The sequence below is a fragment of the Argiope bruennichi genome, chromosome 5 (assembly GCF_947563725.1).
Source record: "Argiope bruennichi chromosome 5, qqArgBrue1.1, whole genome shotgun sequence".
Lineage (NCBI taxonomy): Eukaryota > Metazoa > Arthropoda > Arachnida > Araneae > Araneidae > Argiope > Argiope bruennichi.
Genome location: NC_079155.1, coordinates 31,915,243 through 31,940,971, shown reverse-complemented (window position 1 = coordinate 31,940,971; position 25,729 = coordinate 31,915,243). Strand labels below are relative to the sequence as shown.

Here is a 25,729-nt window from a genome sequence, read left to right as displayed (position 1 = left end):
CAAGAACATTTAAATTTTAATGCATTAAAAAAAAAGAGGAGGCTAATATTGGAAGAAAATTCTAATACAGAATTTCTTTGGATCTCAATATAAAATCAAAGAGATAATGAAACTGAGATTTTATGTTTTAAAATATATAATCAAAAAGTAGCTTGGCTTTTGCTAAAATGTCATCCTTAGATTGATTTTTTCTAAGAGCTTTTCCTTAGAACACTCTTATGTTTTAAAAACCGAAAGCAGCATTTTTATTCATTAAAGAAGTAAAGTTAATGATTATAAAAAATTCTCAGTTCAGAATAAAAAAAACTAGGACATTTTACGGTTATTAGTAACAGCATGATTTACTACCTTTGGATAAAAATGAAGTGATTAAACCTCCACCCATTTGGTTTTCTTGCATCACAGATTTTCAAGGAAATTATAAAATCTAATATTTTTTTTAATAATGCCTGATTGAATTTTTAAGGAATGGCACATAACTGAATTTGAACTGCATTAAACCAATTACACTTATATAGTGTTCCTTAAATTTAGCATTTGGTCGAAAATTACTAAAATACAAAATAAGTAAGTAACTGAACACATATAATATTATATATATATGTTATATGTGTGTATATTATATATATATTTATAAAATTACATTTGTAATTTTATAAATCTTATTCCATATCTGTATTATTCTATTTAAATATCTGATGCTGCGAATTAAATTTATTAATTTTCCTAAAAAATTTGATTTACAATATTACTATATTTAGGCAATTTCGTTTCTCTGTTAATCTTATGATTTCAAAGTAAAATGGCTTTCTTAATCACTTTTTGTTCACCACATTGGTAAATTTATGCAAATGCAAGCAATAAGTTCTTGCTACTCACAATATAAGAAATCATGGCATACAACATTATGGCACCATTTCAAGACTACAAAAACAAACTTTAGAAAGATCTGAATGTGCTTAATAATAATAATAATAATAAAAGCTAAAAATTTTATTTGTGAATTTAAAATTATCAATGTAATACAATGATATACAATGTCTTGAAATTATGAACAAATCATTTTTACTAAATGTTATTCAAATATATTTATTTATGAAATAAAAAATTTAAAGAAATTCACATAATTTTCAATTTTTTATGTAGATAGATGTTTTTTATTGTTTATATATGAAGTTAGAAAGAAAATTTTGTACAAAAATTATAGCATGAAAATGTTATTCAGTTCCTCTGATCTGACTGAATTAAAAAATAAAATGAACATTAAATTTAGAAGTTCCAGAAGTAAAAAACTTTTCATATAGAAGAAATGGTCATGAAAAGATTTTTAAAAATTGCCAGTAATAAAAATGAGGCTCTAAACTGAAATTTTGGATAGGAAGCGCTACCATATTAAACAATTCATGATAGATTTAAAGTTTCATCACAACAATATATTTACATGTGGCCAGCCCTTTTCCAGTTTTACATAAAACCATGCAGTCATATAGAGTAGCATTTTACATAAATAAAGTCTTTCATTGGAAAAATACTTATGCATTATTATTAAATAATATCATTACATATTTTTCTAACAATCAGTTACAAGAGCAAAGCCTGATTAAAAGACATCTATGCACAGGATGTACTGAAAATAAAATGACTGATACATAAGAACTATTTAAAAAATTCTAGAATTTCAAAATTTGCAAATTCTGTGAATAAGTTATCTCCCACCTTTATTCTACCAGTTTTGCAAAAACAGATAGAAAAATACATAAATACATTAAATTTTAGAAATCTTTTCAGTAAAAAAATCAAAACAAACAATTAAAAAACCATTTATTCAAAAATCGAGTCTAATAAACTATTGTGGCAATGTGGAAAAACAGCATTTGCTCAATGAATGCTAATGCTTCTTTTTAGTTAAGTCAAGTGAACAATATCAGCTAATTTAAATATATAATACAAGATTAACTTTCCACTCCAACTGCAGGTTGTAACTGTGATGATGCTTCAGTTCTTAATGATACATCTACACCTGCAGGGTCATTTGAATTTTCAGAAAAATTCCTATTATTAGATTGATTGGAATCTTTCTTGTCATTTCTCTTTGTCTGTAAATAATAAAAATATATCATAAGAATATGACTCAAAAAGAAAATTGAATTCATCAATGAATTTCTACAAAGTAATAGTAAATTTTAAAATAAGAGAATTTAATAAGAACAAAAGTATTCGTGCAATTCATAATTTTGAAAATTATGAAGACAAGGTTTTTATATCAGTTAGGAAATCGTTTATACAGAACAACTTAAAAAAATAAATATATTATTTGTTGTTTCTATACACAACTCTTTTTTAAAAGAATACTTAATATATCAAATTTGAATTATCTGTTAGAATAGGTGTTCCAACTATGAGATTCAATCTTTTTATTATTATTTGTTACCTTTGGTAATAAGCCGGTTTACTTGTTTTTAATTTCAGTATCTCTTATGCATAATTAAGTATTTATATTTCTTTCAGCAAAATAAGCTGGAATTTCAAAATGAAAAAGAAGTTTGAGCAGCAACGTTAATTCAGTAGCTTTACATCTATTTTTGGTGCGCATGAACTTTCCAAGTGGTGTCAAATCACATGTCAAAATTACAACTGCTTGCATCATATAACATCCAATAGTACATTATCTTATCACTGTAATAGTGTAAAGTTACAGTGTAATAGTACACAACAATTTTATTCTCTTAATTCTCATGCATTCTTGATTCCAATAATAAATTAGCACAATTCACTTGATATACTTTGCAAGAGCATGTTTAACAGCATGTTAGCTATATTGAAAAAAACGTTGATACAAAAATTTAAAGAATAAGAAATATAAGTATTTAGTGCACTGGATTTATTTCTTAGTTTACTCAATATTTTAGTGGGCTTAGTTTATAGATTGTAGGGAGAAAAAAAAAAAAAAAAAAAACAGAAATAATTCATAATGCCAAATCAAGGAATATGAAATAAAAGAATTTACACCCCTTAATTTTTCATAATAGAAAAAAAAAAAAAATGTGATGAACTAATGAAAATGGTATGAATTTCATTGCACAACTGCAACACCAAATACATATATATATGTATTTAAAAATGTTAAAATTAAGAGAAAATTTTTATGATAATTAAACTGATATAAAAAAAATTTGTTAAATTCCAAAATACAGTGAAAACAATTTTAGAAAATATTGCAGTATTTCTAATCCTTCAAAATATATTTGTGCCAAATCTTGTAACTCCTAGTTAAACAATTGATCTTATAGAGATGTAAGATTTTTTATATCATTTTTCCCCAATAAATAAATAAAATATTTTAAATTACTCTATACTCAAATATTATATAATATAAATAAAAAATTTTAATCAAAAATAATAAATTAGTAATTTAATGTTTAAATAATGTTTTAAATAATTTACATGTTTTGCAAATTTCCTTCATATTTCCAATAATAGCAGAAAATTGATTAACAAGTATATATTTTCTGTCCTCAAGAAATAAGAAGAATAAAAATATCTACACTGAAGATGGAACCATGTAGACATTTCACTAAAATATCTATATATTTATAAACGAATAACTTACTTCTCTTTCAGGAGGCGGTAGTATAGGAATAGCTGCTTTAGGTCGTTTCTGAACAGTTGGCCTTACTGTTGGTGGCTGATTTTGAGGATAATAATACGTTATTCCTGCAGGAGGAGCTGTATATATATCACTGGGAGGAGCCTAAAAAAAAAACAGTGATTAATTAAAAAAAAAAAAAAAAAAAACAGCATTTAATGCAAAGAAAATAAATAGGATAGCCAGCATTTCTGCTGTTTGAATTTCCCTGACTTTTCCCTTTAAAATAGAGAAAAAAAATAGAAAATTTGTCCTTATCAATTTTTTTCTGAGCTGTATAAAAAGAAACATGTTTTAGAGGTATAAATTTCAAATTTCACAGTTTCATATATATCAAACCTTATAAGAAAAAAGTTGCCCTCCTCTTTTTGAAAAATTACAAGAGACATGCATTTTATAATGTATGAAAGAAATTCATTTCTCATGTTTAATATTATTTTAAAGTTATTGAGCATTTTTGTTGAATGTATGGTAAATTTTAAACAAACACAAAATTTTTAAAAAAATGTTAAAAGAAAATATTAGCAATAACGTCAATTTCATTTTGTCCATAGCACCCATTCATATGAAGAATTTAGTAATCTATGTTCATAATATTTTTTAAAAAAATGTTTTACGAAAATAATAGCAATAACATCCATCTGATTAAAAAAAAAAAAAAACACTTTTAGGCAAAAAATATTATATATTTATACATAATATGCAATAAATTAGATATAGTGGTTACTCTTTCTCTTTCATAGACTATTAGAACAAATTTGATTATCATTAGTTGTGAATGATGTTTCATTCTACTTATGAAAAAATACCAGTGAATTATCATGTTCAATAAAAATTACCGATTTATATAAAAAAAATTTCGTTTTGTAATAAATTTCCCTGACTTTTTCCGATCTCCCGGTATTCCAAGATGATTCCAGGTTTCCCCAGACGGCTGGTCACTCATACTGAACTGTAGATGAGAAAGACAATCTAAACAACTGGGTTTATTTTAAAAATAAGAGAAAAAACCCTAATTTATTTAAGTATTCTTCCAGTTATAAAAAACAGTAATTTCCATGTAGATTATCTAAAAGTATCAGAATTAATTTTTACACACAGAGAGGAGTAAAATAGCACAGATTAAATAACAGAAAATATGTAATACATTATATTCATCACAGATAAACAAAGTAGAAAGATAGTAAATTCAAGGTACCAATAAGTTTGATTCAAATCAAATCAGAATGTGTTTTATATTGAGAAAATTTTAATATCTTTTAGAAAACATGGACTTTTATGGAGAAGTATTGTTAGTTAAATTGTATAATCTTGAGTATGAAAACATTAATAAGAATACTTTACTTTTGATAAAAGTTAACATTTAAATAAAATGTTTTTTAATCAAGACTCAGAGAAGATATTTCTGAGGATGAAAATAAATTTGTCAGCTTTGGTAAAAATTCTTGGCATCTCTGACTAGAATCAAAATTTATGCTGAATAAAATGTATATATACATAGCATATATTTATTCAGAAACTGAATTCACTGAATGAGAAATATCAAACAAGAATTTCTATTTTATAAAATTATGCAGAAAAATTGTAAAGTTAAAATGATGGTCGAAGACTGAAACTGCAACATAAATCTGCAATTACAGTTTGTTTCAGGATCCTGAGACTAGTATTTCTAGATTATTGTATTCTGTTAAGAAGTACTGTGTAGTCAGATGAATGCAATTCTCAGGAAGTATTAGTGAAGCTCTAATTTTAATTTATATCCCATCTGAGCCCTAGTATCAGTTATCATTTTGGAATGTACTATTTTATTTTAATATCAAACTTGTATTTTATTACTCGTATGGCTAGTACCAAGTTCAAAGTGTGCTAAAAATATTTTATATAATGTTATATAATATTATGATCAAGAAACAGAAAATGGAGACTATATAAGTCTGGTCACACATTCTACAAAATATTCCAGTCAAATTGCTGGAATTTTTGTTTATACCATTAAAAAGATTTGCTGTGAAGCAGGAGGTAAACAAATTTTGCTTCGCTTAAAAAAGTGAGAAAAAAGGTATTTTTGAAAAAACATCTGTTGAAGAATCTGATTATAGCATTATCAGATAAACTATTTACAACTTTTATGTTAAAGAAAAAGGAGACCTTTTGTTTAAGTTACACCCTGTTTTGAAAAAAGTATTTTATTAAAAAATATGAATTAACAAATCTTAAATACAAAATCTACAGTTTATTAAGTCAAAATTCTATATTTAAAACCTTGCTGTTACTAAAAATTGTTCTAAATTTGTATGATTTTACAGTATTTTTTCAGATTATCCAAGGTCATTGTATTTACTAATTCCAAGAGCAGTCTGTGTTCATCTTACTGTTAAATGTAACATCTCCTTCATTTTTCTTTTTACCTCTATTTTGGTGAAATCAACGCTTCCTGGTGCTTGCACAAAAACATGGAGGATTTCCATATCTGAGAATTGACAGCACGTGAAAAACCTATTTGCTTTATTCTGCAATGTTTCCAGATTTATCCTTACAAAGCTTCGTCATCACATACAAAGAAAAAATAGTTAATCAGATCCTGTAATATCAGTCTGAATGTGACATCACTCCAAACATTAAAGTAAATAAAAAGACACTTGTAGACCCCTTTATTGTAGCTTAAAATTGCATTCAAACTTATGGCTGGGATGGCTAGAAATATTGAATAAATGATGTACAAAGCTGCAAGTTTCACAGAACATGTCATCAAAAAGGAAATAAAAAACAGGTTTATTTGCTATTATTTTAGAAGGACAAAGATTAAATATTAATTAGATTTATCACTTCAGTAATTACAAAGCATTATTAAGATTTCTTTTGGAATGTAGAATAACCAGATCTGGAAATTGTTTCGTCAGCTCCACACAAAAATATTAATTGTGAAAGATACAACTTACATATGTTTATAAAGCAATGTTATTGAAAAACTCATTTAAATACAAGATTATTTAATATAATTGCATTAATTATTAATGATTTGATTGTTTTTTTATGGCGCAAGGGCCAATACTGGCCAAGCTGTGTCAAAATTATTAATGACCACAATATTTTCATAAATACAAATAGGAAAGAAGAAACAAATAAAATACAAAAGCAAGTTGTATTTCCCATATGTGATTTTTCTTTGTCACATGGGCAACATCCATGCAATAGTTAACTTCACACTAGACACAGTGAAGCAAGTTTGCAGCCACTGCTAAATATTTAACAACATACATGTAGTTATTTAATTCTGAAATTAATCCGTATGTCTTGCTTTCATTGGAGTAAGTCACAGATTCTATCTGAGTACCTTTTTTGCATGCACCAATTAATGAAGTGAAAGTAAGCATAGAGAATATTTCATATGGCAGTGATTGCAATAACAAACAGAAGTTTATTTCCTCCTCTATAGATTTCAAACTTTTCTTCCTTATAGTTTATAATGAAATTATGACCATTTGTAATAGATGCAGTTAATTTGAACTGCAATGTATAATTTTAGATTATTAATATATCTAAATTCAACAAACATTAACAGTTGCTAATTTAAATCCATTAAAAAAACTTGACATGTAACAGTGAATTTAAGAAGAGTTAAAAAGCAGTTTGTATGTGCATGGGGGATAAGGGTCAGTACTTCAAAAAATGTTTTTGTAGATTACTGATGTCCTAATCGACAAGCTGCAATTAATTTTAATGTAATTATTAAATCAGAAAAATATTAAAACATATAATTTTACTTACTGCTGGTGGTGGTGGAGGCGGTGCTGGTGCATACTGCTGGTATGCAAATTGATGGTAACTGGCAGGAGGTGGCGCTGGAGCAAAGCTCATTATATTTGCAGCAGGTGTAATACATGGAGGTGGAGGTAGAAGGGGTTGAGGGGCGGGCACGCTCACTTGAGGGAACAATCGAGGAGGAGGAGTCACAGGCATTCGAAGACCTTCAATAGAAAAAAAAAAGCATTAAAAAATGTAAATCAAGAAAAAATATTGTTTCTATCTAACTATCATCATTTGAATGATTAGGGAATAAGGACTGGGATTAGAAAATACCATTAAAATAACGAAGCTACAATTGATTCCTTATTAGTAAAGAAAATATATCAGCCCATCAAATATCAATTATTTTAATAATGTAGTAATTTGAGAAAGTAAAGATTCCAACAAAATAAGAAGTCTTTTAAAATAAGAAGTCCATAATTTAAGAGATAACTACATATTTTGACATTGAATTGGTAAATTTTAATAATTTTAAGCTTAATTGCAAAATATTTACAATAAAAAAAAATGTTTTTTTATCTTCCATATGAAAAAAAGAAATATTTGCTATACTTACAAAAGCAAGAACAGGCAATTAATTTCAACATCAAAAAAGTTTAGTTCAAAATTCATAAAAGAATAAGACATATACTTAAAAGCACCAATATTGCTAAATATTTCATGATTATTTTATCATCAAAACAGAGAATTCTCTATTAAAACATGATAAATACACTCCGTTTTAGACTTATGTATCTTTTAGTTTTGTTCGGTTTCTTTGAAAATAAAATTTCCTGAAAGAAAGAAGTTGAAAAGACACTTGGAAAAACAAATATCGAATAACAAATCTAAAATGAAATCCATCAATCCCTTTCTTCTTCTTTTTTTATAGAATGTCGAAGAAAAGACAGGATTATAAAAAAATTTTGCATTGGCACTTTATAATAAAAACACAAGCAAGTAAACTACTTTAATATAATGAACCAGCACTGAAGTTTGCCTCTCTTTCCAAAATTCAGCTAACTGCTAGATTTTGCAATTGCATTTACTATTAAAAATGCAATAGTAATTTTCTTAAAAAATACAACATTAAATTTCTTTCCAGGATGTTTTGCAAAAATGATATCCTCCTAATGCATATTTTGATAATGATTCCCCCTATTAAAAAGTACGATTTTTCAAAAATACACTAAGAACAGCACTTAATTAATATTTTTCTTTGAGAATAATAAAATATTTTTCTAGCAAAAAATACAAAACTTTGAAAACTAAATTTGAAATTCATATATGAAAATTAAAATAGATCAAATGGTAGGATTTTAGGATGAGGAAAGATTTGTACAATTTTAATTTTTTTTCCAAAATAAAGAATATTATTGGTATCTTAATCTTTTTTAACCAATGGGTATACATACATATATTTATTATCACAGGTATCATATAATAATCAGTACATCAAAATAAATAAATCAATAGTTAAAAAAACCTTAAAAATATTAAACAGAATTAGAATGTTTACATTTTTATACCACTTACCTATTGAAGAAAAAATTACATCAAATTATTACTTAACAAATAATTTAATATTATATAAATATTTCTGACATCACCAATATTTAATAAATATTTATTTTTAAATATGAAAAAGTTTTCAAAACATCAATATTCCAAAGAGAATAGAAACTGCACCAAAAAATATTTCATCTTTAATGTACTACAACTAATCAGGTTTTGGAGGATATAAATTAATTTAAAATTCAACCCAAATTCTTAAATGATGGAACTAGATACATCAAAAGTAGGTTGATGGTGGCAATAAATATGAATTCTTTAAGAAAAATAGGATGACATTAAATTTACTAGGCAATATGCTCATTTTGAAACTAGATATAGTAGCCTCGAAATGTTTTCTACCTGATAAATCTTAACATTTGAGAACTTCTGGCATAAAAATCAATATTCCTTTTTACTTTAATTTTAAAATTCACTCAATTATAATAGTGCGAGATTTTTTTAGGATAAACATTATCAACATTTGGCAAACTTTTTAAATGCCTCATTTTTTTTAAATGTCTTCGAGTAAGTTGTAGCAATAATTCATCACAAATTATTCAAACTGTAATAGGCATGATTCACTTCTTTAAAACAAGATGGAACATATACTGCAAAGTAATTTACACAAGCAAAGATAACACAGAGAATAACACACACACACACACAAAAGATTAACACAATATAGCACAATACAAAATCCCAGATACGCACCATAGTTGTCAGTATAAGGAGGAGGAGTAAAGGTTTGATATGCTGAAGGATTCATGATCGGGGTGGTTGTAACGGTTTGACTTTGTGTACTGGGAGTAGGAACACACGTTTCTGTAGGGGCATATAAAGTAGTTTGGTATCCTACAAAAAATGATATATATAAATATGGGGTATTTCTATTTATTTGTGAATAATTTAACAACAGACAGTTGAATAATGTAAAAACAAATTTTAAACAGTTTATTTAAAGTACACATTGCATATTTTTAAAAAATCATATTAAAAAAGACATTTATTTAAAAATATTAAATACATTACAAATAGGAAAATGCTACAACAATAGTTAATACTTTATTTTTCATTAACTAGTTAATTACAAAATTACAATAATATTTTTGTAAATGTAAATGTCTCTTAAGAAGAAGGAATTACAAGACAATATTAAATATACCAGCTGAGATCATGTGCATTTTTATTCAAAATACAAATGTTCCACATGCTCTGATATAAGGACCAAGATTTTGGATTAAAAATTTAATTTTCTTTATGAAAATTGGTTGAATTTTCTAGAATTTATTTTATAATGTTAAAATATATCAGTCTTTTCAAATTAGGACAAAAAAATGAGTTACTTATGAAGAAAATGCTTACAATAGCTTGCACTTCTACGAAGCACTGAAACAAGGGGCCAAGTACCTGCAAGATAACAGGGTTCGAGTAGCAGGGTTGAACAGAAATTTCTAATTACCTTTCCCATGCACATGCCAAAATCAGCCAGCAAGCACTGAATTAAGTACTGAGATAAGATGGCCTTAGGTAGGCTTTTTTTTATTTATATATATATATACAATTTGCATGACGAGAGATTCTGACACTTCCAAGCTTTCAGATAATAATTTAAGCATTGAAGAGCCAAAGGAATTGTAGATATGAAATGTCAAATTGCTATTAAGGAAGTGAAATGCATTTAAAGCTGACAATTTTTAAGAACTAATCACATAATCAACATAAAAAAGCAGAAAACACAAACATGCTAGAACAAAAATGTTGAAATTTATATGCATTAAAGACAGGCACTTGATAACAAGAAAGGAGGGAAGAAGCTTAGAACATTCAATTTGTATCTAACATATATGTAAATATATTGCAAATAAATAAAGTAAAAACATGCAAATCATAAGAATTTTTTTTTTTTTTTTTTTTTTGTCTAAGAGAAAAATTAAGAAATATTTGGATTCTAATATGCTCACAATCAAAAGGACAATTCATAAAAGCTATTTAAGAATGATTTATCTATTGAAATTATTATAATGTTCAAGGATATTTATTTTCTGGGAATGGTATTGCAAGTGGATGTTAACCAATTTAAATAATACCAAAAATATCAAATGTATATGTTCAGAATGTTCAAAGAAGATATAGAACTCACAAAAAACATTATATATAAATATATATATAAGAATGTGTTCAAATCTGAAAATTCCATTATTAGAGATAAGCCAAGAAGTCTAAAAAAGAAATAATACTCATAAAATAACAAATATTCAAATTAAAATTAATCTGAAATAATGAAACTACAAGAAGTTAATTCTATATCAAAAATATCAAGTCCCTAAATCAACTTCCAATTCTTAGAAATTTATAAATTTCGTTTTTATTTCGAGATTAAGTAGTAAATTCCGATTCAATGACCTTATTATTAAAAATATTGCATTTTCCTGCATTTTCTTGATCGAAATTAATATACTGTTATCTATCAAATATTTTATCAATAAAATATTTTTAGATTATTTTTTTTTTTTATTATGTAGAAAGCATCAAAGATATTTAAATCTCTTTCAGACTGAACGGATTTTACAAATTAAAAATCTCAAACATAAAACACATGCTTATGTGTGAAATAGTTATCTTTATTAAGAAGTTTTTTTCTTCTTTCTTTATATGTAGCTTTAAAGAATTTATATGAAATCTTCAATAAAGAATATCAAAATTAAGTAATATGAAACTGCATTTATATGTAATCATTCTGATGGAAATATCTGAAATATACGTCAGATGCATGCATAGAAAAAAAAAATTAGGCACAAACATGTCTTATACACTTGCTATTATTATTATTTAAAAAGGTAAAAAATACAAACCCGTTTCATAATATGATGGATGGGGTGGTGGTACCGTTGGTGGAGGTGTTTGGTATGTGGTGGTTTCTGGAAGGCTACGTTGCCTTAATGATGAATAGCGCTTTGGACGTCCAGATGAATCTCCAGCACCTTTGAGAGCCATATTTGAAACTTCACTACTGTTTACAGTTGAAGGTAAAACACCTGAGACACATACAGAAATATTAACAGATTTTACTAACTTAAAGCACAATAATATTTACAGCAAAACATATATGCAGTATAAGAGAAAACACACAGACAATATTCATGTGCTAGTTATAACAGAATTATGATATCTAGCTATATTAGCCATCATGATAACAAACAATTTAAAAATTACTAAACAAAAAAAAGTTACAAAGCAAACTTTAAATTGTTTGTCCACTTATTTATATAACTAAGCTATTTCTGCAGATTATTTAGTCATTAGTCCCCCCCCCCCTCTTTTGCAATAATTTAATATACAAAACTGATTTGTATTTGTTGAATTCTTTCTTTTTTCTGAGTTTTTTTTGCTCCCCTAAGGTTTATAACACTTCAAATGGACTAATTTTTCAAACTGAAGCAATAGATACAGAACAACATACAACTGACAGAGATACATCCATAAAATCTCTGGTTCTCAGACTAATCAACAAATCATTTTTCAAATTTTCAACAAGCATATCCTTGTTAATACTACATCAACTTTCTATAACTGCATTTTGCTGCCATGTGATAATAAATGATTTATTTTTTATAACTTCCCAAAAAATCAGAAAATCCTTTGCACCTCAAAACATTAGAATAGAAATCATCTACATGATTTTTTTTTTTTCATCAAATGAATCAAACTGTTTTTTTATATTCATTTTTTTAAAAAGAAGTTGAAGTAAATCAACCATTTACTTAACATTGCAATATTTTTTTTTATTAAATGTGGATTTAAACAAGATGCAGCTTTTAAAAAAGGAAAATTTTTGGACATGTGTTCACATATTTTTTTGTAGTATTCTTCACAAATACAAAACCCTTTATTAAGAAATCTAGCTCTCTCTCTCTTTTCAATTACAGTAGCTCCACTAGTATTCATGCAGCTTATAGTCACTATTCCAATAGTTGCATTTTTTCTCAGTCTTGGAAATTGGACCGATCAACGAAGAAGAAAAACGTTGAGTTTCCATGATTTAACAGTCCTGAAGGTATTTTGTTTTTAACATTACAGCAACAATAATTCATTTATGCAATGTTTATAAAGATTGACATTAAAAAAAAACTAAGAAATTTAAAATTCCTTGCAATTTTCTCGTTTTTAAGGAAAATTTCAAATTTCTTTGCATTTTTCCTGTTTTATTGAAATTTTTTAAATTCCCAGCATCCCCCCCCTTTACTTGGTGCCATAACAAACTTGACTTTAATTTATAATTTATCTTTTAGATAATTTATTATGAAAATATTCCATGAACTGTATTCTTAAAATCTGCTATTCTTAAAAATTATTAGCTGATTAATATTTCCTTTGAAAATATTTAATACACATAATTATAAAAAAATTTAATATTTAGCAAAACATAATTAAATCAGTATAAATTACTAATATGATTCAAATATTAAATGCTTTTTAGATAATAAATACTTCTGCAGATTTAAAATGCATTTTTAAAAATTAATCTTTTTTTTTTTTTGCATAAATTGACTGAAAATTTTTAAGCGAGTAAAAACTAACAGCTACCACATAGTTCCAAAATTATTAATTTCAATTGTTCTTTTTGCATAAACGTAGAAATCACAACTCAATAATTTTTAATTTGAAACTGATTTTAAAAATTCAGACAGTTTTTAAAGCCTTGAAAAACTTACCATTGCTCTCACTTGGTTGAGCAGGTTCAGGATTCACATTGTTGGAAGTATCATTATTTTCCAGAGATAATTGTTCCATGTCCACATTTAAGTTATTCATTTTATTTTCCATAAAACGAGGCGATATGTGACGCATACCTCCTCTTCCTCGCCGATTACTATGTTCTCCTCTCCCAGATCCTCTACCAACACGGGGAGTAGGTTTCCTACTGCCCCTTTCATGATTCGCACTAAAAGGAGGCGTCTTTCCCCGCCTAGGCGTATTTTCTCTCTCTACAGAATTCCTATTACTATAGTTGGAGTTTTCAAATGTTAATGTTCTCACAGATTTTGCTTCAGAAATATTGGAAGAATTTTTGTTGAAATAATTTTGTTGTGGAACAGTTTCTTCAGGTGTTTCAGAAGCTTCTTTACTAGGTAGAGCAGGAAATTCATTGCTGTTGATAACTGGAGCATTATTAACTTCAGCATCTAGAAAAATATAAAAGGTAAAGAAGTCTGTTATATTAATTCAACAGTATTTACTATATAGTACAACATTACATTACTTATAAGCAATCATATAAAACGTACAATCAGAAAATATATAATTGCACATGAAAAAAAGTATAATTATAAACATATTTAGCTATAAAACTTTTGATTTTCACAACAATTAGCTATCACTTAAGCACCATAATGCACCACATAATATCATAAGTTATAAATATCATTTTATTTTAAATAATTTAAAAGCCATTTTAGCTATTAAATACATTTAAAACAATGTAAATTTCAAAGATTTAATCAAATATTTGAAAATTTTGATACAAAATTGAACATTTACATTCAGTCCAAAAATTCCTTAATGATTATAACTGTTGATAATAAAAACATTAAATAAATAATAATGCTAATGTTGTAACATGTAAGTTTGCAAGACTTCATATCATTATATAAGTATTCAAATTAGGGGAAGAAAAAACAGATGCAAGCAATATTTATATCCATAGAATTAAATAATATAAATGCAAATTTTATTTTTAGTAACTTTATTGACTATTATTCATTTACTACCTAATGGTAAATTTACCCATTTACTACCTACCTAATTGCATCAAATGGTAAAATGCTAATAATTTTTTTAAAAAAATATTCATCCCAGAATGCAATATAATTTCTAAGTATCTGAATCTTTACTTGCCTTTACAAGGAATACTTTGGAAAAATATAATGACAGCATTTAAAAATGCACTTGCGGGGTATACCGACTACGTAGACATGTTTTTATTATTTTATATAAAAGAAATACTGCGAAAGTTTCCAAATTTTAGAAGAACAATTAAAAAAATTAGTTTCTAAAAGTACTATGCCTATTTAAAAAAATTTGGATCCACTGATTCTAAACCTTGAATATAAATTAAGAATTAAAATTTATTTTTATAAATTAATAACAATTTATATATAACAAAACCAATGACCTTGTAGTTCAATCAGTCAAAAATCTGCTCTAATGAAAATCAAAGGGCTGAAAAATAATGTATCACAGGGATTTAATATGCATATAACACTACCTTCAGATTCCTGCTTGGTAGGCACTTCTTCATTTGCAGAAAGATCTTCAGCTTCATTTTCTCTTGGACTGTTGGCATTCGAATCTCTACGGCCTCGACCACGAAAGCCAGGGCCACCTCTGAAACGCCCGGATGCTCTTCGTCCCCTTGAATTTCCTCGAGGAGAACCTCTGAATTTTTCTCGGCCATATGCAGTGACATCTTCCCAGTTTCGATCATATTTAGTAGGACCTCGTCTAAATTAGTAATAAACCATAGCAAAATTAACAAATAAGAACATGAATATGATATAAAATTAATTAATACAGTAAACTTATAGTGTTAAAAATATTAGGAGAAAAACACAATATAAATAATATTTATGTAGACTAAACTAACTAAATTAATCCTTTGAAAAAATAAGCATCACAAAAACTAGGATAAACGGAAAATATTATGCAATTTTCAAATTTTCTTAGCATATGTCATACAAATAATTATACTCTTAATAAATAATATTGGAAGTTCATTAAAAAGTCTAATTTGTTAAAAGATAATTTTTTAAACCAATTATAGTTTTACCACAGATTTCTAAGGAAATTAGATTTATCTGTTTTGAAAACCTAAATGAAAAACAGAACTTTTAATAATAAGGAAAAAAAAAATAGCATTTATTTTTTGCTTGTATTCCACAGAAAATATAATTCTTGAAAATCCATTTTCATTTTAGACCATACAATATGATTAATTTTCATGTTAATATAAATTCTGAAAAGATCTCATAAAAAATTATGAGTATAAAAAGGTTTTAACTGCAAATGGTAGGATCTTGTTACTCAAGAAATCAGATGTAGAAATATACAAGTCAGTGCTTTGCAATTTTTAAAATTTTGTATCAATTTCTCTTGAAATGTCAAGTCACTGATACTGATATTTGTTTTTGCCTATTCAACTTTCACTTTTGTGCAAGCACCAATGATCAGCAATAAGATACAATTCTACAAATCTAACAGCCAAGATTTAATATTTGCACTGCGAAATAATTATTATTCAATAATTATCAATCATTTACAGTACTACAGGGGGATGGTTATAGAAGAAACAAGTAAAAGGCAATTGTAATATACACAATATTAATTACATAAATCAGCATCTGTTATTTTTAACCGGAGGTATATTTTTAATACTAAACTCACCCATATCGACGTCTCCTCCTTGCACGAGGAGGCCCATCTTCATTACGTATGTCATAACCATAGGTTTCAATCAATTCAGTTCTAGATTTAGGATGCTGTTCTTCCTCTCGGAAACGGTCATGTCCCCATTTACCTTCATCTAACCACAATTTCTTTTTTCGATCTCTGAATATATTAGAATATTTTAGAATTTATAATAATTTGACATGAGCAAGGTTGATGAAATTATTATTTCAAAGAAATAGATATAATTAATGAGACAAAAGGCAAATATCAGAAGAAAACAATTTTTAATGCATTATTTATCAAGAGAAATTAAATTAATTAAAAAGAGTGGCAAGTAAATTTTGTAAGTACCATTATTTAAAATACACTGCAAAATAATATAATTGATCATTAACAAAATATCAATTGAATTTAATGAAATATAGATAGTAGCATAAAGTAAGGAGTAGTTTATTCAATGACATTGCCTTTTAAAAAATTAAAATTCTTTTATTATTATTTATTTATTCAAATTAATCAGCATAATCAGGGCCATATATTTGAAGATCCCTATTTATCAGCACAGTGAGTACAGTATTTAACATTTACAATGGTGCAATTTCATGCAAACAGTCTGATAAACCTACATTTTTTTTTTTTTTTCAAAATGTAATTCAATAGAAGTAAAAAAATAGACATCAGAAGTTACTGGTAACATAGAGTATGCCAAGGAAATTTTAGTAGACAGTGTTGCATAAAGTGAAAGTATTTCATTTCAGCCTACTTTTGAAAGGCATTTTTAATTAATGCTATTTGTATACATACACATAAGTACAGAATATATCTCATTCATTGAAATAACCTGTTGACCAGAATCCCTGATTTCACATAGTTTATGCTACTTCCTTAGCCTCTCATTAATAATCAAACTAAATGTTTAAATCACTGTGGAAACATTTATCTAATTATGATAAAAAAAATTGATACTTATTGATATTTATGTCCCACTCTAAAGTTTATTTGCTGATTTTCAAATTAAGAAAAGCCTTAATTCTCATAGAATGCCAAAATGATAACATTAGTTTTTATTTGTCAGCAATTGCAAGCAATTTCAGCTAGCAATGGCTTTATTATCATTTTTTGGTAAATTCTTCACAGGATCTGTAATTATCAATAAGTACTAAAAAATTGTATAAATGAAGTTTATGATAAGTAAAAGCATTAAAATTATTTTAAAAAGAAAAATGTATATTTAATCAAAAAAATGCACATTACTCTTGTCTGATTGCAAATAATACTATCACGCTTTTAGTACTCCCTCCCCCCCTTTAGTAGATACAATACTTTTTTGAATCATAAATAATGACAAAGTTATATAATTCAAAAATAAAACAATTTAAATAAAAATGATAAATATTTTTCTCACCTAACTGGTTCTGGCTCTTTTTCTTTTATATCCTCATTGTTTCGATCATCATGTTCATAAAACATACCCTTTTTAGGTATGTATTGGGGATTTCTTCTATCTTCATCGTAATCCAATTCTTTTTCAGTGGCAGTATTAGAGGGTGAACATTCCTGAAGCAGAAAAACAAATCGGGAATTTGCAATTGTGCATCAATACATAATCAATGGTCCATAATCTAAGCTTATACTATTTACTTAAATACCTATTAATTATATATATAAAATAGTCTAGCATGTACTATAGTAAGGGAATTAAAAAATATTCACTATCCATGAATGTTATAATACAATTTCCATAAATTTTGAAATCAATTTAATTAAATTTTTTTTAATTATTTATTATTTTATTGAGAAGCTTCCAGCAATGAAAATAATATTATATATATATATACTTAATCTAATTTAAAACCTAATTAATTTTCTATCTTAATTTAGCCCATATTAACTTTATCCTAAAATGTTCTCTTATTTTCTGATCTAATTTCCACACACTCGAATCACCCACATTGTGATAAGATCACACAATCACCACAAGAGATAAAAATCGCTAATGCTTACAACATTCTTTTAAAGATACCTAAGATTCTCTTTCCTAAGTCAACATATGTAAAAGAAATCCTTATCAAAATCTCAAAATAAAATTACCAGAGGGAACAGCTTCTGTCTTTTATGCTCATGCATCATAATCAAGACTGATACATCTCTTATTGCTTTTTATTTGTACAAATTATGCCTCCCAGGAGGAAATAAATTAAAGTTAAAATTCCAAAAGTTCCTTTTTTTTTGCCAAGCACTGTTAAATTATATATAAATATACATACACACAAGAAAAATTCTTTTATTATAAACTTCTATCTAATTAACAATTTAGATTTATTATCATAAGAAAACAAAACTTCATACAATATCAAAAAATGAAAGTAATCATTTAAAAAATTTACTATCTATTAACTGAAAATGAAACAAAAATATGTCAAGTTATATTAAATGCCTTTATAAAAATTGAACCAAAACATTAATTACCTCTCCATCTCCTTGTTGTCGTTCTTCCTCAACATATTCTCCTTCTTCCTCTTCCTCCTCTTCTTCTTCCGAGGCATCATCATTGGCATCACCCGAGAGAAAATCTCCTTCAACATCTTCAGACTCTGCAATGCCTTCTTCGCCCCCTTCCTCATCTACTATTTCAGACAAAGACTCTTGATCTTTTGGTTCCTTATTCTGTAGCAAAAAAAAATTGTTAGCTTTAGGTCTTTATGTTGTAACACCATACTTCAACATAAAATCCATCAAATAAAGAATCATTAAATATACTAATCAGATTTGTTCAGAATGACAAAAAAAAAATCAAATGAATAATTTATTAAAAATTGAAGGAAAAGAATTATTTCAACAAGATACTTGTATAAAAATATACAATAAATAATAAATGAATAAAATTAAAAAGAAAATTAAAAATTAAAAAAATAAAATGCACACCTTTTTAAGATTTACAAAACCTATTATTGAACCTAGAATTGCCAAATTCTGAGTAAGAATATTTTCCAATGTGAGAAAAAAATATGTTATGATGATCTTTTCTTTTTAGAAGGTTTAAAAAATTAATTAAAATTCTGAATAACTTCCAAAAACATCATTAAAAAATAATCTCTACTTATTCAAAATTCTCCCTACACACAATAGATGATCAGATATCCTTCATATTCAGGAGATACATAAATGTAAATAATGCAATATGCATTATTTACATATACATTAATTATAATTTATTATACAAGAACAAATTTTAAATTAAGTACCCTAATTTTTTTATTGAAGAATTAGAATCACTCTAAATTTAAAACTATCATACATGAAAATTTCTTATTCATATTAAGGATAATTCAATAAAACTCATTACGAACAAAGCTAAGAGCAACTGAACAATTGATGAAATCATATAAGTTTCAATGCATCATAAAGCTAAGAAATAGTTATATGAAGTTAAATGACTACAGTTTTTAAGAAGTTTTATAATAAAGAATATTGAGTGCTAGCATTTAAAACAAAATTCTGATAAAACGAATTATTTTATATACATTAGGATCATATTCAGAACTTCATAATTGCTGCAATAATACTTGGTAGTCTTTCTGGTGCTGTCAAACTAAATTCTTTACCATATTTATTCAAAGTTTTAAAAAAGACTGAACTTTTTTAATGAAAAAAAATGAAGAAAAATTTATCATACAATATTTTGATGCCAATTTAAATATGGAAATATTCTTACTGTTTCATTAGCTGCCTTCTCCTCTTCTGTACTTTCATATTCAGAATCTTCAGCCACTTTTACTAAAGTGTTCTAAAAAGAAAAATCGACAAAGTCAATATTGCAAAGTATTATTAGTAAAAATTTTATTTTAAATATTACCAGTATAAGATGAAATTCCTTTGCTATTTTCTACATACCCCTTTTCTATTTAAAATTAATTTTGCATCATCTTCAGAATCTTGATCAGAAAATGAAAGTTCATCTGACTCATCAGTAGCTATTTTGCGTCTTCTCCGTCTAACAGACTGCATGAAAATTTTAACTTTTATTTAAATTAAGTAAATCATTGAGAATCCATAATGGGTTAGTGCCTCATTTGCAAAATCTTACCAACAGCATTGCTGCAATTTGTGAAATTTTGCAAATAAAATTACTAAAAAAATTAGTAGAAAATATATATTAAAAGATGATTCTTTTCACATTTTACATACCACCACATTATTAATAATTGTTTTTGAAACATCAGCTGGTTCAGAATCTTGATCAGAAATCATAAAATCATCAGACTCATCAGTAGAAATATTACATCGTCTCCTTCTGCTATACTACAAGAAAACGTTGACTTTAAATTACAATGAATTACAAAATATTCTACTACTTTTGCATCTCAATTGCAATACAACTGCAATAAGAACTTTTGCAACCAAAAACTGAATAAATTACGTACAAAAATGTCCTCAAAAATTGCCATTCAGGACTGATTTTTAAAATTTTATAAGCAGTGCTTCAATTCATGGCAAAATGCATGAATATTGAGAAGCAATAAAGCACAAAAGTGTAGAACAAAATTAAATTCCAGATAGTAATCTGAATTCATTACATGGTCATATAAGTGAATACAAATATATAAAATCAGAACAATAAATAGTTCTGCAAATAATGAAAGAGGACAAAATAATCCACAAGCTCAATATTTAAAGAGAATACTAAAAACAGAGAGAGATTAAAATCATAGAAATGATTTTCTTGGAGAAATTCAAACAATAAGATTAACTGATATTTTAAATGCAGTTCTGCAGAAAATGTTATTTGGATTATTATTATAAATAATTGGAAATCAGTAAATAGAGCAAAATTTTCACCATACTAAATGATTCAGTCTTTTATTAGTTGGAAAGTGAACATACAAAACAGCAAAGAGAATTTATTGATGTTACATTTTGAAAAATAGAAGATAATATTTTTTTGTTTTAAATCTTTCATATGTCAACTGATATTAAACATGTGGTGTTGAAAAAAAATCAAAAATATAATTTAGCAGTCACAAAAAATGTAATTCCCCCTTTTTAGAGTACAATTTGCAAATGTGTATTAGGTCATGTAGTTTATTAAATAAAGATTTGTAAAATAACTATTGGATAAAATTTTTATGAAGGAAAAAAATATATTATTGTTAATACTAATTTTTAAAATATATTAAGTCGATATATAATTTTCATTTTCAGATGCCTACAGATGAAAGTTTTTGCTAGTTTGGAAACATGCAATAAAATAATTTGGATAACGTATGCCTTCATGATGTTTTAGGCTTATTCATTAAAACATCAAAATATTTTTAATGTTTTAATTTCTCTTTTAACTTAAATGTTTAATAAACACTGTCCTTTATGGTGAAACTAATATATCGTTACAAAAATGGATTAAAAAACTATTTACATGATATTAAAAGAAATTATACACGAGATAAGTATGAATTAATAACCCAAAGCAAATTGGCTCTATACTATAATTATTATTTTTAATTAATAATAATGAAATGAAAATGAGCCCTTAAGCTATAACTAAAAAGCTTCTTTTTTTTTTTTAATAATAGGATAAAAATTTTAAATTTCTTTATGCTACCTGCTTTTTGTTTAATAGAAAATTTCCTTTTTGTTTTCTCTAATCAAATATTAATGAATATTAAAGACTATCCACCTGTTGGCAATCTTCAGAATTATTCTTGAACTTAGAGCTATCAAATTTGGAACATGCGTATCTTGAATGTTGAAAGCATGTACTAGGGAGCCATTTCTTTCCTGGTTTATTATTATTATTATTTATTAATAAAGACTAATTTTAGTCATTTCAACCACTTTCTACCAATGATTTCCAAAGAATAATCCTTCAAAAATTATTCTTCATCTTTTTGATAATGATAGTTTAAATTCTGCCAAGTATTTTGTCAAATAAAAAAAGAAATGAGACATATACTCTTGCAGTTTTTTCATTTGAAATAATAATTTGACAATACCCATAACTTTAAAATCACAAAATATTATTTCCTATTTGATGTAGAGGCAATTGTTTTTCCCTTCCTCCAATTATAAAAGTTTAATTGAGAGATGCAATACACTACATGTTGCTCATAATATTTTTCTTTTGTTTGTTGCTCATAATACTTTTGTGAAATTTATAATTGTAAATTATGGTTTTTTTAATGAATAAGATTAAAATAAATAGTAAATTTCTACATTTAAGTAACATTTTAAGCATGTTTTACATTAAAAAAAAAAACACTTCTAGAACATTTTAAAAATTAATCATTAATATTAAACATAAGGCAATGACAGTTTGGATCGATTTGGTCAATCTTGATTCAAACCATGTATATAGAAACAATCAACAACATTTAAAGTACCAAAAACAGAATAGAACTGATTATAAAAGATTAAATAGAAATATATATATATAAAAATAGTTTCTTTTTATCTATATAGTATCTTTGTCTATATATATTTTGCCTGGATAACTAATAAAATAAACTTGGGTAGGATAAACTTCGCCACTATCTGATTTCAGTATCATAAAACAGTTGAAAAATCAATTTAAAAATTCCTATGAATTAAAAAAAAATGAAATCTATCATCTTATTATTTCAAATAGATAACTTAATTCTTCTGAAAGTAAAATACAATATTTTTTTGGACTTTTAATAAGAAATAAAATATTTCATCCACACAAAAATTACTATTACAAATGGAACTTTTTGAAAAGAACTTATGATTGAAATAAAGCATTTTTTTATAACTACAATAAAAGAAAACGAATTTTTAAATTAAAATCATTAAATGGGCTGACCGGAGATATTAGGCTGTTTACTGTAGTAAGAATAAAAATGTGTTATAAAGGCGTAAGTAAAGAAGTTGTAATTAAAGAAAACAAATAAAATCAACAATTAGTCTTCTTAAATAATATGCAATCGATACAAAAAATAAAATTAATATTGAAACTTCTAAAGTACAATCCATATAATCATTAACATAGTAGCCTTTTGATTTATTTACTGAAAAACAAGACAGTCAGAGACTACAAAATCAAAATAAAACAAATAATATAGCAGAAGATTGCATGTAAAGGAGGGCATATCACTGTTTTCAACTGCTGTTATAATTTATTCACCAATTCTTGGATGAAAAGTTTCAAAAGCTTATAATATTTACATAAGTTTTGAATTAAATCAGAAAATTCTTTATCCTAAACTGATTACAAACTAAAAGCAATTAGACAGCATGCATCAATATTTCAATCATTAAATTGTGTAAAATGCTCCAAATTGTAAGCCTTTTGTGCAGTTTATAAATTTTATTTGAAATAATAACTAATATCAAAATATAACAGAATATCCTCATTTCCCTTCCCCTCTTTTTTTTTTTTTTTACGAATAATGCTCCACTTGGATCAAGATAAGTTTTTTTAAAAACATTACGAGGTTAGTTTTTATTATTTTATATTTGTCAAAACCCTTCAAAGTGATTCTGAAATAGTTAATTAAAAATAAATAATCTAACAAATTTGATTTGTATAATTAATTTTAATTTTTTATGTCTTCATGTTTGAAGTTTTGCATTGCATTGTTCCCCATTATAAAATTTAAAAATACTATTGAACCCCATAACAGTGGCAATTAGAACACTAAAATGGCAAATAAGGTGAAATTTTTAAAAATATTTTTTAAAAAATTAAAAAAGTCCATTCATTTTCAAAGTTTAAATTATACAATAAAAAACGTCAAATTTACAGCCAACATTCCCCTTTATTTTTTCAGTATGAATTTATTCAGATAAAGCTAAAATTAAAATTTGTAACCTTAAAAAGTAAAATAAATATTCTTATGACTTTAAATAATTTTTAAGCATAGTTAATAGAGAATTTATTAATCACTTAGAAATGTATGAAAAAAAAAGATTAATGCTAATAATTAAAATTCAAATACTTAACTAATTGAATATCAAATTTAATATTCAAGATAACTTGCAACCTGAATGAATGCAACAAGTTATTAAAAAGATTTACAATACTTAATCAAATATGACAAGACAAAATAACAAATAATTAGAATAATCAGGACAAGACTCCTAAATGTTGAGTTTTGATTTCTAATATGGTAAACAAGATATAATTGGTATTCATGTAAAAATCACCAGCTGAGACATCTGTCTTGTCCAAAACTCCAAATTTTGAAACATGACTAATTTCAATTTTTGACTTTTTATGAAATTTAAGACTTAAGGCTTTGTCATGCATATTTTTAGAGCAAATATTTATGATTTTACTGTGAAATTATTTTTGTCAGTATAACAAGAGGAATATATATTATATCTATTCAACAAAATATAATAATAATTCTGATGTGTATGACATTCAAATATAAAAAAATACATAACCGATATTAATTTATTTAAATTTTGATTTTAAGATATTTTTCACAATATTCTATTGCATATTCAAAGTAAATGAACACAAATTTATTCAATGAACAAATTATATAGATTGCCGACTAACTAACAAATTACTGACAAGCCATTTTTATCATGTGGTTAGCGACAGCAGTTATTCATAATTTTTTTAAAAAAACTTCACAATTCCAAGGTTACCCTCCATATTTTTAAAACAAAATCAACTAAAAATCGAAAAGAAGTTACTCTGTTAGTTTATTATAAAAAGTGTTAGTACATACAAAGGTGTTTAAAGACACATGGACATGATACAAAATTAATTTGTGAATCTTATCGCATTATTATTACGATGAATGAATTATTAAAGGATCGGGGAGAAAAACTTAGGAATATTATTCAGGTTTTAAAAATAAGGATCCATTAATAAATTTACAGAATCAGTATTTCTGAATTTCTAGTCACTGATCATTTTTTCAGTTTGATATTTCCAATGTTAGAACGAAGCCATCAACAGTAACACAGAAAACATCTTATGATAAAATAAAATATTTGATTCAACTTATTAAAGCGATGAAAGTCCTTACCTTTTCGGGTGTTTCCAAGGGGCTATTTTCAGCTTCATTTGCATCGTCGCCTTCAACATCACTTTCTGAAAAAGATCTTTCCGAGTCGTCATCAGACTTAACTCGCCTTCTTCGATGTCTGTCTTCCATTGAATAAATAAACAATGATAAAAAAAGAATAAAACTAACAATATAAACAAGCTAATGCGATTTTAAATAATTTAAACAATGTTAATTCATCGCACGTTAACTGCAAATGTTTTATGTTGGTTTATCCTGATGAGATCGCATGTAATATTTCGGCAATGAAAACAGTTCC

At 25.9% G+C, this 25,729-nt stretch overlaps 1 protein-coding gene across 4 annotated transcripts; it reads right to left on the bottom strand.

Annotated features, from left to right (window-relative positions):
* Positions 1-1,804: 1,804 nt before the first annotated feature.
* Positions 1,805-25,729, bottom strand: LOC129969482 (protein CASC3-like). 4 transcript variants are annotated; one of them, XM_056084071.1, is made up of 14 exons: positions 25,432-25,729; positions 20,621-20,734; positions 20,327-20,434; positions 20,148-20,219; positions 18,902-19,099; positions 17,838-17,989; positions 16,427-16,591; positions 15,252-15,487; positions 13,699-14,169; positions 11,839-12,021; positions 9,698-9,838; positions 7,415-7,614; positions 3,611-3,751; positions 1,805-2,096 (listed from the first exon to the last, which is right to left on the bottom strand). In XM_056084071.1, the coding sequence occupies exons 1-14, from the start codon at positions 25,558-25,560 to the stop codon at positions 1,953-1,955; spliced, it is 2,454 nt and encodes an 817-aa protein (XP_055940046.1). In that variant the 5' UTR covers positions 25,561-25,729; the 3' UTR covers positions 1,805-1,952. The 4 variants fall into 4 exon arrangements, with proteins under 4 accessions (XP_055940046.1, XP_055940048.1, XP_055940047.1 ...); XM_056084073.1 differs by lacking the exon at positions 9,698-9,838; XM_056084072.1 differs by lacking the exon at positions 20,621-20,734.

What these genes read in the sequence shown, in the direction of transcription:
- LOC129969482 (XM_056084071.1), bottom strand. Translation starts at nt 25,560, where the DNA reads ATGGAAGACAGACATCGAAGAAGGCGAGTTAAGTCTGATGACGACTCG. An exon ending in TACCAAGCAGGAATCTGAAG is followed by an intron (nt 14,170 to 15,251) that starts GTAGTGTTATAT and finishes ATATTTTTCTAG; the next exon opens with ATGCTGAAGTTAATAATGCT. An exon ending in CGCCTCCACCACCACCAGCA is followed by an intron (nt 3,752 to 7,414) that starts GTAAGTAAAATT and finishes TTTTTTTTTTAG; the next exon opens with GCTCCTCCCAGTGATATATA.